At 44.6% G+C, this 12509-nt stretch overlaps 1 protein-coding gene across 1 annotated transcript; it reads left to right on the top strand.

The window, feature by feature from the left end:
* The first annotated feature begins 5035 nt into the window (after positions 1-5035).
* S100A2 (S100 calcium binding protein A2) lies at positions 5036-7764 on the top strand. Its single transcript, XM_036758245.1, has 2 exons — positions 5036-5180; positions 7616-7764. Exons 1-2 carry the CDS (start codon positions 5036-5038, stop codon positions 7762-7764), a joined length of 294 nt encoding a protein of 97 aa, XP_036614140.1.
* Positions 7765-12509: the final 4745 nt, after the last annotated feature.

Below are 12509 nucleotides of genomic sequence, written 5' to 3' on the forward strand. Positions count from 1 at the left end.
AGGTGCTCCTATTATCTCCATTTTACAGATAGGGAAACCAAGGTTGAGAGCGCTTAAGTGACTCGCCTGGCTGTCACACGACTAGTACGTGTCTGAAGCTGTACCTGAACTGAGGTCCAACTCTATTGTCCTATCCACTGAGCCATCTATTCACTTGTAGGAACCATCCATAAGGATGATTCCAAGGATCTGAAGCTGGGTGACTGGTCCCTTTAACAAAAAATGGGGTAGTTTGTAGGAGTAGCAGAGGTAGTAGAGAAGAAAATTGGTTGAAAATTTTGAGTTGGAAATGTCTGTATCCAGGATGAGATAACCTGGATGGGTTTGGAATCAGATGATGAATTTTAATTCTCGTTTCTTTTCCTTATTTACAACTAGCCTGATCCTGATTAAATAGTTCCATCTTTTCTAGGCCTCCTCAGCCTTCTCATTGTTTGATGAGATGCTTATTTAACCTTCTACCCTTAGATTCTTAAGACCATAGGAGGAAGGGTCCTCAAAGAGTCAGGAAAAAGGGTGAAGAAAGAGGGTTTGGGGAGTACTACAGATTTTAAGTAGGGCCACCCCTGTCCATGCACGAGGCACTGCTGCCATTTGGGTCTCCACGCCGACCAGACAGAGACACACGTTTTGGTCCAGATGTAACTTGGCTTTAAGCTTTAGTCCTCTGTGGGGTCTCAGTCTGGTTAAGGGGGAATACTCATTAGTTAGGTCTTTCAGTTTGGAGACCTCAGAGCCCTTCTTCTTGGTGTAGGTCTCTGTGGGTTTCTCTGAGGGGTGCCTTAGCTGAGGGATTCTCACTGTTGCTGCTTTCTCCCTTAGTGGCTGCTTGCTGATCTAGTAACTATGCTACCCCTGGCCCGGGGGTGGAGGGCGGTGCCCACTGAGTCATAGCTGGGGCATTTGGTCCTGGAAACCACTGGGTGAGTCACCCAGGATGGAAGGGGGGTTAGTGGGGAGGGAGGGGGAGGGAGTAATTGAACTTCTGGAAAAAAAAGAAGGGCCAGGGGGGCAGGGGGCGGAGAGTTGGGCAAGGGGCAGGAAGGGTGGGGCCCAACCTGAGATGGGGGATGGGTAGTAGGCATAAAGAAGGCACCAAGGCCATAGAGAATTCTGAAAAGGGAGATAGGAAGGAAGAAAGTTCACTCTCTCCCCCATTAACCCAACCCTAACTCTGAGGCTGGACTCTGCTGTAGAGTGCGAGATACAGTCAAATATATGAGATGAGGGGCTTAGAATACAAAGCATGAAAACCTGAGACCTAAGGCCTGAGCCCTCAGACTCTTTGCCCACTGGCCAGGCCTTGACATGGGCTCAGCCACGGGAAGGTTGGTTAGGTTAACCCTTTCCTAGCCCCATTCTTGGTGATGGGTATCAGGAATGGGAGCATTTGGATGAGGAGAGATGGGGGTGAGTAAGTCGGTCCTAAGGAAAATTCAATATAACTATATTCTGTGCTCATTATCACCCTCTAGGGAGATGGTCAAGGGCGGGGGTGGGGTGGGGAACACAATCTGGGACATCCAATTTTAGACTGGCTGCTTCTCAACTCATGGAATCATAGAATTTTGGATCTGGAATGAAGCTTAGAACTAGATAGAGGGGGTGTGTGTGTGTGTGTGTGTGTGTGTGTGTGTGTGTGTTTCTATGTCATAGAAGAGGTGACATTTAAATTGGACTTTACAGGAAGCCTGGGAATTGAACTGAGAGTATTTGTGGGGAGGGCATTCCAGGCACAGAGAACAGCATAAGGAAAGGCACAGAGGTGAGGAAGAGCAGTTATGTGAGGGACTGGGGAGGAAGACACAAGCCCAATTTGGCTGGGATACAGTTTGGGATACAGTACATGGAAGGGAATAACATGACATAAAACTGAAAAAATACCCCCCCAAAATGACAAAAGAAAATAGGACATAAAGGGCTTCTAACGCCAAACTAGGCAGTTTTAGGGATAGCCTGTTAGAGAATCAGTAGCCAGTAGGGAATTAGCCTCTTAGGAATTAGTTTGACATGTAGTTGGGGGGTGGGCTGGCAATGAACAAGATTAAGGATAATGGAAAGAGTATTTTTTTTGAGGGGGAGAGGCAATTGGGGTTAAGTGACTTGCCCAAGGTCACACAGCTAGTGTGTCAAGTGTCTGAGGCAGAATTTGAATTCAGGTCCTCCTGACTCCAGGGCCAGTACTGTACTCACCGTGCCACCTAGCTGCCCCAAAAGAGTATTTCAAGTTGGAGTCAGGACACCTTAGCTCAAATCTTGCCAGTGAAACCTACTACCTATGTACCCCTAGCCAAGAGTTTTTGATATCTTTTGTTTTTATATTGCCTAGGTTTCTCCCTATTCCCCTCTTCTTTCCCCCTCCTATAATATCCCCTGTAATAAAGAACTCTTTTTTTAAAAAGGAAAAAGAAAGGAAGAAAAAAAATGAGCAAAATCAGTCATTACACTGGAAAAAACCCTGAGATTATATGTAATGTTCTGCACCTGTGGGAAGCTGACTCCCTTTCCTTCCCGCAAAAGAGTGGGTGACATGATGACACGTCTTCTTTGGGGTCAAGCTTCTTCTTTATAATTTTGTAACTTTAATTTCTGACTGTGTTGTGGTTGTTTATCCCATTTACATTGTTTTCATCATTTTCCCGGCTCTGCTTATTTCATTTTGTGTCATGTTCATGTTAATCTTCTCATGCTTCTCTGTGTTTATCATGTTCCATTGTTTCTTGCAGCACAATAATATTCCATTGTGTTCATAATTTGTCTAGCCATTCCCCAATTGATGGGCATCTACTTAGCCAAACTTCTTATTCTCTCTGGGCCCAAGCTTTCTCATCTTCAAAACTGAACTGGTTTAATTATTTTCTAAAGCTCTTTCCTGATTTCTAACTGTAAACCCTAGTAGCTCCATTAGCTGCCTCTTCTGGTCCCCATCAAGAAGCAGGGAGCTGTGGGCACTCTGGCTCCCATGTAGTGGTCTTAAAGCTGGACTGTATAAGTGGCCTACTCCTGCCTCCTTTTAGCCTTCTCTTGCCTGTCTCCAACTGAGAGACAGGAGAAAGTAGAGTATCTCTTCAGAATGTTTATCTCATTTTGACTTTTTATTAAATCCACCTATCAGAAAGTTAGGACAAAGGAAACCCCCCAAAACTACTGGCCACTAGGGGGAAAGGTGTGAAAACTGTTGTGAAGACACCACACACACCGGAAGTCCTGCTGACATAGTAAGGATTTGGAATATATGTGTCTCACATAAATCATACATGAAATAAGCTTTTAGGTCCCATTGAGGAGTCAGCCATACTTTATAGTTCCTGGAATCATTTAATAAATGCTAATTGACTGACTAATACTCCACCTTCTCCCAGATGACTGGGCCCATTCCTAGGTGGGTAGCCAGAATACCTGGATGCTTGATTTCTGAAAAAAAAAAAAAATTGGATGGAACCCTTTCAGGCTTCTAGGACTGTATACCTGGTTCTTGGGGGGTCTCCTTGCCCCCTGCCAGCCTTTACCTCCAGTTTTCTCTGGCAGCTTCTCCAAGAAAGGCAGGCTGGCTGACTCTGGATAGGGAGGGGAAGAGAGGACTGGGGTGGGAGGTGGGGGGTGGCCAGGAGCCAGGCTGCTGGAGGGATCAGGTTGGGACAGGTTGGCTTCTCCTGAAATGCCAAGTGGGGACCAGCAGGGCTGCTGTATAAAATCTTCAGCACTTCAACCCAGTTCTCTTCTCGCTCCTGCCTGAAATCTTTCTTGCTGCCTGACCTGGTAAGCCTTTTGCTGCTGGGAGTTTGAGAGGGAAGGGGACTGAATTTTTAAAAAGGAGGGCTGGGTACTCATCTCTATGTCTTTTTCCATTCAGCATTAAAAAAAAATCATTTTGCTTCTTTTCTGTCTTTCTTTTTCTTGGACCCCTTTTTGTGGGGTCTCTCAGTCTGGGGCCCTCTGGGAAGTCTCTTGCCCAGGTCTCAGGTAGAAGGAGATGGTGATCCTTTGAGGGGCCCAGCAAGGGCCTCCCTACCCAGTTTCTTTTGAAGAACAAGATATCTTGGTCTGGGATAGCAACGACACTGAAACACAGGGCTAGAAGCTCATGGAGTACCAGCTCTCCATCATGGAAGGGAAGGCTCTCCAAGCTGAAGTGTTTTCTAGCTCTCTCTCTCTCTAAGATCTCAGCTGGGGAATGGTGCAAATACTGGTGGGCTAGAGGGAAACAAGAGTGATCTCCAGGTCTGGGCTGAGAGTGCTGCTACTGTGGCTGTGGCCATCGAGGCCAAAGCCTAGAAGTGTCAGAAGGAGGCTTAAAAAGAATCCTGAATTTTCATGGACTATTAAAGAAAACTGTTGGAATAGCCTCAGGCTTTAGGCAAGGATGGTACCCGCGGTGGGGAGTGGGGCTAAGTATTGGGTATTTGTGCAGGTGAAGCTGGGCCCTGGCGTGTAACGGGATAGAGAGAGCAGAGTCTCATTTCTTCTTCCCTACCGGTCCCTCCCACTCCCTACAAATAGAACTGGCTGGACTAGGCCATGGAGAGTCTCTCTGCCCCTAACACCAGATTCCTCTGCCTACACCCTAGGATCTAACCTGTCTGGAGAGGTTTGGGCCTGTTCAGAGGCCCAGGACTTGGATGAGATGACCTCTTAAGGACTTTTTCTGTCCCAAGGCATCTGACCCAATTCTAATTCCACTGATAGGAAAGCTTCCTTATAAAGCAGAAGCTTTGCTTGTCAGACCATCCCTTTCCCACTTCAAATCCACAGCGTATATTTTGTATGGGAAAGAGAGGAGAAAAAGTCCCTGAGGCTCACAGTCTGATGGGAGAGATGCAGACCTTGGCCTCAGGGAGGCCCCCATCTGATGGGGAAGAGAAAGACACGGTTCCTATGCTCCTGAAGGCCGATAAGATTGCCTGTGTATTGCAGAAGACCAGAGGAGACTTGAAGTGCTTGGGTGGGGTAGAAAAGTTCCTAGGGAAGCCTGCTGGGTAACTTCTGTGCCCTGGGGACCTCACAATCTGTTATGTCCACCTCTCCAGGTCCCAAGATGAGCAGTCCCCTGGAGCAAGCCCTGGCTGTAATCGTCTTTACCTTCCACAAATACTCGGGCAAAGAGGGGGACAAATTCAAGCTGAGCAAGGGGGAGATGAAGCAGTTGTTAAAGAATGAGCTCCCCAGCTTTGTCGGAGTGAGTAGGTCGCCTTTAGGTCTGGAGCTCTGGCAGTCCATTTGTATGCAGGCTCCCCCTCTCCCTTTTCTCCTCCCTTGGGTTTGTTGTTGTTTGTCCTTTGTTTTCCAATGGTGACATCAGCGAGGTGATGCCATGACTTGCAAGTGAATTGGATTTGAATGAGGGAGGGCTGTGCAGTCACCAGCCTCACTTTCTCCTCCTGAGGCATCTGGGTCCAGTGGCAAGATATAGATCAGGACCAGTGGAGATCACCTCCTCTCCTTGGACTACGTCAAAGCAGGGATGGAGTGATGGTGGTTGTGGCTGGGTAGGAGATGCAGAAAGGGCCCAAACTAATTCTACCCAATTTATTAATTCCCTTTACTCATATAAGTTTGTAATTGCAGAGAGAATACTGTGCTAATTGGTGGGATGAAAAATCCACATAGACTCTGATCTCAAGTTTATACTAAAAGGAGAAATGTACACAAATAAGTGCGAATCTAGGGAGAGTGGGAAGTTCTTTCAGAGGGTTGGAAAATGCCATCGCTTTCAGCTGGGGGATGGGGAATCAGGGAAAGCTTCATGGGGGAGGTGGAGTCTGAGCTGTGCTAGAAGGAAGAGAAGGATGTATACCCTAAAAATGGGAAAGGAAGGAATTCTAGGAATTCAGAGAGGGCCAACAGGCAAAATAACCCTCTATTATTTCTGCTGGTGGCACAAATGATCCCAAAAGACAGAAAACTCCCTAATCACTTTTGACCTTGAAATGTATGATGAAATTGTTTTCTGATCATCTCCCTCCCCTCCCCCACTCAGCAGATTTATCTGCTTGGTTCTGTTTGGTCCTTAGTCATTTCCTGAGCTCATAATGACTCTGATATGGGGAGGAGGGGGCTCAGGAGAACTCCCACAGACAGGTAGGAGGGCCCCTGGTTGGGGAGGGAAGTCAATCTGAGATTAAGCATCTGCTTTGAGGAATAGAAACATCTTTTCACATATAGGCAGCTAGGTGGAGCTAGTTGTAGATGGAGCACTGGGCCCGGAGTCAGGAAGACCTGAGCTCAAATATGGCTTCAGACACTTACTAGTTGTGTGACCCTGGGCAAGTCACTTAACCCTATTTGCCTTGGTTTCTTCATCTATAAAATGAGTCAGATAAGGAAATGCCAATCACTCCAGTATCTCTGCCAGGAAAACCCCATGAAGAGTTGGACATGACTGAAAAATGACTAAATTTTTTTTCTCATGCTCTTGGTTTTCCCTGACCAGGCCAAGTAGATTCTAAAGAGATCAGTCAATCAGTCAGGAAATCAATGAACAAATATTTAATAATCACATACTCTCTTCTGGGTGCTATGCTAGGCGTTGAGGATTCGAAGAAAAAAACAATGAAACAGTCCCTTGCTCTCAAGGGCCTTAGATTCTATTGGAGGACACAACATGTACAGCTACAAGCAGGGTGGAACAGAGGGAAGAACGTTGGATGTGGAGTCTCCGGTGCCTGAATTCATATCCCAGCTCTGCCATTTTGTATTAGTGTGGCTTTAGGCAAGCTACTCCATCTCTCTGAGGTTTACTGTCCTCATCTGTAAGACGGCTACATGATCTCTATGGTCCATTCTAATTCTTCATCTATTTTTCCTATTTGCCCGAGTATATGCAGGACACATACAAAATTAATACAAGGTAGTTTTAGGAGAGAAGTTACTAGCAGCTCGGGGGATCCAGAAAGGCTTTTTCTAGATGGTGGTGCCTGGGCTGAGTCTTGAAGGAAATCAGGGATGCTAAGAGGCCTGAGGAAAGCGTGCATTCTAGGCTTGTTGAGGGTCGGGAAGGGACAGCTAGAATAAAGGCAGTGAGGTAGACAGAATGTTGTGGGTAAGACAGAAGCCGCAAGAAGGCCAGTGGAGGGGCAGCTAGGTGATGCAGTAGATAGGCTCTAGAATCAGGAGGAACCTGGCCTCAGACACTAGCTGTGTGACCCTGGGCAAGGCACTTAACCCCAATTGCTTTAAAAAAAAAGTCAGTATGGCTGGACTACAGTCCAAAATCTACAGATTTTGGGAAGAGGAGTAATGTATAGTGAGGCTGGAGAATAGGTTGGAGCCAGATGGTGCAGGGCTTGAAATGAAATCAATGAAATACCCATCCTTTCTCAATTATCTGGATGGAAAGAGTTGTGAGGTGCTTATAGGTAGATGCTAAACCGAGGAGTGGAGCCCTGGGAAAGTCAGAGGATCAGGTGATTTGGAACTGGAAGGGATTGTAAAGGTCATTTTACAGAGGAGAAAACAGGCCCTGTGAGGTGACTTTCCCAATCCAGGACACAGAGGTAGAAAGTAGCCCATGTGAACCCAGGGCTTCTGACTCCCAATCTAATTTTTTTTATATTGCACCATGATGTCAGACTCTGTCCTCCCAGGCATGACCAAATCTCCTCTATGTTTTAGGGAGAGGTGGATGAAGAGGGGCTGAAGAAGCTGATGGGGAACTTGGATGAGAACAGTGACCAGGAGGTGGACTTCCAGGAGTATGCTGTCTTTCTGGCCCTCATCTCCATGATGTGCAATGACTTTTTCAAGGATTGTCCTGACCGTCCCTGAGATAACATACCCTTTCCCACTCCCCTGCCCTACTTTATGTCCCATGCCATCTATCTAGCCCTGGGCTTAGTGCATTGTTCGTTTTATATTCAATAAAGGCTACTTTGAAGACAGAGTTATGGTTGCAAAGTGACATCCTCTAGTCTAGAAGGATGTTGATTGAGTTCTTCCGTTCTTAGCCTTTGAACCAAGATGGCCCCAGGGCTGACCCAGTTCCATTTGACTCATCCAAGGTCCCTTGGATAGACCTCACAGTCTCAACTCCCAGTTCCAACCCCAAACTGTCCTTTGGTATGGAATCTATTCTCCTGTATTGCTGCTTAGGCCCTCCTCACAAAGATTTTGCCTTTGCCCCTCGCCCCATTTCAGTTTGAGGGGACTGGAAAGTGAGGTAAGAGAATGGGAAGATTCTGGGGATAGAGGAAGAGTGTAGCAAAAGTTTCCATAGAGTTGTCATGCCCTGCCCTTTGCCTGGTTCCCTTTTCTTAATCGTTGGCCCTCATAGTGAAGAGAAATCATGTTCCTTGGGGGAAGTTTCAGGTTTCTGTTGGTAGAATCTGGCAGACTACTGGGTCTGTCATCTGGTTGCCTCACGTATCCTTTTTGGGGTTCTCAATTCATCTTCTTTCTCCCAAACTGAATCACTAAGTTCAGAAAAGCCTTAGACTGCCCTTCCCCCTGACTTCTTTTAGATCTTAGGTACATAGGATCTGGGGACTCTGGATCCTTTCTGACTTTTCCTTAGGTCAACCCCAGAGGCTGTTCCCACACAGTGGAAAGGCTGCCTTCACCCACTCTACATCTTTAACATTTAATCACACTAATTGCCCCTAGCCTAGCTTCTCTAACACCCTCTGGGTGTTTGGCAAAAATCGCTTCTCCTTTTCCATCTCCAGAAATACTCTTGGGCTTCCTGTGGACCCCAGTCAGTATTGATTTAGGCAGATTGAAGGGTTAGAGGTTAGCTTTGAGTGTGAGCCTCTCTCCCGATGTTTATGGGTCTTTTCAGAACCCCTCTTAGTTGCAAGAATGATAAAAAAGTTGAAGACATCGATATTTTTGCCAGTTTCTAGACCAAGACTTCTTAACCACCTGTCCATGGACTCCCCAAGAGGTCAGTAGATAGGTTTCAATGGGTCCATAAACTTAGATGGAAAAAATTATATTTTTATTTCAATGTAATTGGTTTCCTTGGGGATCATTTATTTTATGAATTTAAAAAATGTTCTTCTGCAAAGGGGTCCATAAACTTTACCAGACTTCCAAAGGGTCTATGACACAAAAAGGTTAACAACCCCTGCTTTAGCCCATGCTCACATAGGCTTCATATGGCCTTAGGCTCTTAGAGGGTCTGTAGGCACTTAATAAGTATTTATCAACTGACTTCCTGACTCAACTTTTGAGTTGCCACTGACCAAGAATGCCCTCTACAACATACTCAATAAATTGGTCAATCAGGATTTACTTGAAGACACTAGTGAGGGAGAACCCATTTCCTCCCAAGGCAGCTCATGCCACTCTGGATAACTCTAAATGTTAAGAGGATTTTTTCCTGACATCAAGCCTAAATCTACTTCTCTGTAACTTCCAATGGGTTACTTCTAATTCTGTCCTCTGGAGCTAAATGGAACATGTGAGTGAGAGAGACAACATGATGCAATAGATTCTAGCAAGTGCTGAAAATGGACTCAGAGAATTGAATTTGAATTTCGGTTCTCTCTCTGATTCCCCTTGTGACTTTTAGGGCAACTCATTTCTCACATTTATAAGATTAGGGGTTTGGATGGGGTGACTGGCTTACTGGTCTACCAACTGGCCTGGGATCCTGATCTAATGCATCTTCCATGAGTTAGCCCTTGGGTCCTGATGGAAGAGGGAAGGTTCATCCTAGGATATACTCTATGGCCATACCTGTTTTTCTTGAAGAGTTTTAGGCTCTCCATGGAGATATTCTTCAATTACAGTGAATAGGACGACCTCCTATTGAGGAAGGTCATCATAAGAAATATACCTTATTTGATACAGGTGAGAAGGAGATGGTCTGGGAATGTGTGAGTTGTTGGGGGAAGCTGTGATAGTAGGGGGATATTTGGGGCAAGTGTCAGAGGAAGCAAAGGTGTGGGTAAATAAATATGGGTGAGACTGTTGGGGGCAAAGTTGGGGACTCTCTGAGTGACAGAGAAATGTTGAGAGCTGTTGGGGAGGGCAAAGCTCTATGGGCATGTGGGGAAGGAATTGGGAAAGGCAGAGGTCATGTTATGTGGTGGAGAGGATAGAAGGAGTCTCTTTACCTGAGACAGTGTCAGGAGGGAGAGTTAGAGTTTATAATTATGGTCCTGAGGCCTAAATAGCCCCTTACCCCAAGAAGTAATTTTAGTTCAGTCCTTTGCCTTGAAGCAGATTAAGGCTGAATTATCCTCTTTTTCTCTACTCCTCTTACCCTTTCCCAAAATTCCACTTTCATAAATCTACCATTAACCCCTTTCCCTGTAGGTCTGGCCCATGGTAAGAACCCCTTCAGGGTCACGTGGTTGTAGGATGCTTCTCCCTGTTCTTTGTTTCTCCATCTCAGTAGCTGATGTATAGTTGACTTCTCTCCAATGGGCCACATCTAGAAAGATAGTTATTTCTTCTCTTTTTCAAGCCCATTCTCCTATCCCAAGGCTTCACTTGTGCTTGTGTGTATGGGGTAGTGGTGGTGAGTGTTATCTGATCTGGTCCAGCCTTCTTAAAGTGCTGACCTCTCTTTTCTTTCATATATCATCCTTCCCTTTCCCCTTCCTTCTCCCTCTTCTTGTAAGACCAACAATACTAGCTGCTGCTCCTGGATCTAGATGTGGCAGGAGAAAGGCATTGGCTGCCTTGAGTATCTGGACATCACACAGACTTTGTGTGAAGGGAGTCTGGCCTCCCTTTGGTGGAGTTGATCCTTTCCTTGTCCCCTTGGAGTCAGTGAACCTTGTTCTACTTCTTAAAGGGACTGAGTATTTGGAAAGGGGTCTGATTGCAATATTCCATGCAGATTCAGTGACCAGAGAGGACTTGGTTTAAGGCTGGGGGTGGTGAGAGGTTATCCTCAGTCTTGAAGATGGTGTAAATGAGAGTAGCGGATTGATAACTGGCTTCGGAGCAAGGAGATATGGGTCCAAGTCCTTTTGACACATACCAGCTGCATGGCCTAAAGCAAGTCACTTAATAGCTTAGAGCCCCTGGACAACTTTCCAGGACTGGCACCTGCTCTGCAATTTATCATCTGCAGGTCTAAGAGGGGTTTTCCTCCTCTAGTTCCCTGTACCAATGACATCACAGGTCTTTGAGTCCCCCTTCCAAAAGGGGGGGGGAGTTGTAAGAGTCCTGGTTCTTCTCAATCCAAGTATTGCCTCCACAAGAGGTGGCTTTCCCCTGGTTTCTCGGGCTCACCCTCTCCCCTTGAAAATTACTTGGCACTTATTTATCCATGTATGTGTTGTTTCCCCCTTACTAGAATGTAGAAGAAAGGCAGATGGAGGGATTAGAGGTTAGTTCTGAATGTGGGCCTCTCCCAGCCTCTATACCCATCTTAGTCACCAGGGGGAAAGGCTGAAGAAATCAGTATTTTTGTTTGAGTGTCTCTTTTTTGTTCTTATAACTATATTAGGCTCTTATACTTCTTATACCTATAAGTTCTCATACTTATATTATGTTATATATTATAGCATAATATCTGGCACATAATAAGTTATTTAAAAATCATTTTAAAAATAAGTTTTAATTGATATATTTTATGTTTTTTAAAACATCACACAATTTCCCCTACTATCCTTCCCCAAACCATGCTATATGACAAATAGTATTTTTAAAGACCAAAAGAAAAAAAAAAGAAGAGGAAACCATCAGCAAAACTGATCAATACATAAAGAAAAGTCTGAAAATATGTGTAATATACCACATTCATGGGCCTCTCACCTCTTCAAGGAGGTTAGCAAGGGACTATGTCTTCATCTCTTTTTTCTTCTTTTTTTATTAATTTATATTAAACTTAAATACATACCATAAGAAAATAAAAAGAAACATTATAAACTTAAATACAAAACAAGAAATGCCATGCACAGCAGATTTACACTTACAGAATGTAAGAGAGGATTCAAAATATATGGCAATAAATTCCCATTTTGAGAAAGGCTGTATAATAAATACTATGCATTGTGTTCAGAGCTGTCCATCTTTTCTTTGCTTCCTTGTAAGTTTTCTTTTGTTCTCTATTGTGTACTTTTTACTTTGTTCTTTTTCCTCCCTTCCTCCTCCTCCTCTCCCCAAGAAGGCACACTTAAGTGTGGATATATTTATATGTACATATATGTGTGTATATATATATATGTATATCATACCTTTTTTTTTGAGCTATGCATATTCTGTACTTTTGCAACATTCCCTTTCGATTTTTTTTTTGTGGCTGTTCTTTCCATTAACACCGTTTCTGTCATCATGTATATTGTTTTCTTGAGTCAGCTTACTTCACTTGGCAGCAATTTATGTAGATCTTTCCATTCTTATCTGTATTTCTCACATCCATCATTTCTTACAGCATAATAAGATTCCATTATATTTAAGTACCACAATTTGTTCAGCCATTCCCCAATCAATGGACATCTGCTTTGTTTCCGATTCTTTGCTGCCACAAAAAGTATTGCTATAAATATTTTATTGTGCGTGGAGACTTCTTATCAATGGCCTAGTTGAGGAATCTCTATGCATTTTAGTTGCAC

The sequence above is a fragment of the Trichosurus vulpecula genome, chromosome 4 (genome assembly GCF_011100635.1).
Source record: "Trichosurus vulpecula isolate mTriVul1 chromosome 4, mTriVul1.pri, whole genome shotgun sequence".
Lineage (NCBI taxonomy): Eukaryota > Metazoa > Chordata > Mammalia > Diprotodontia > Phalangeridae > Trichosurus > Trichosurus vulpecula.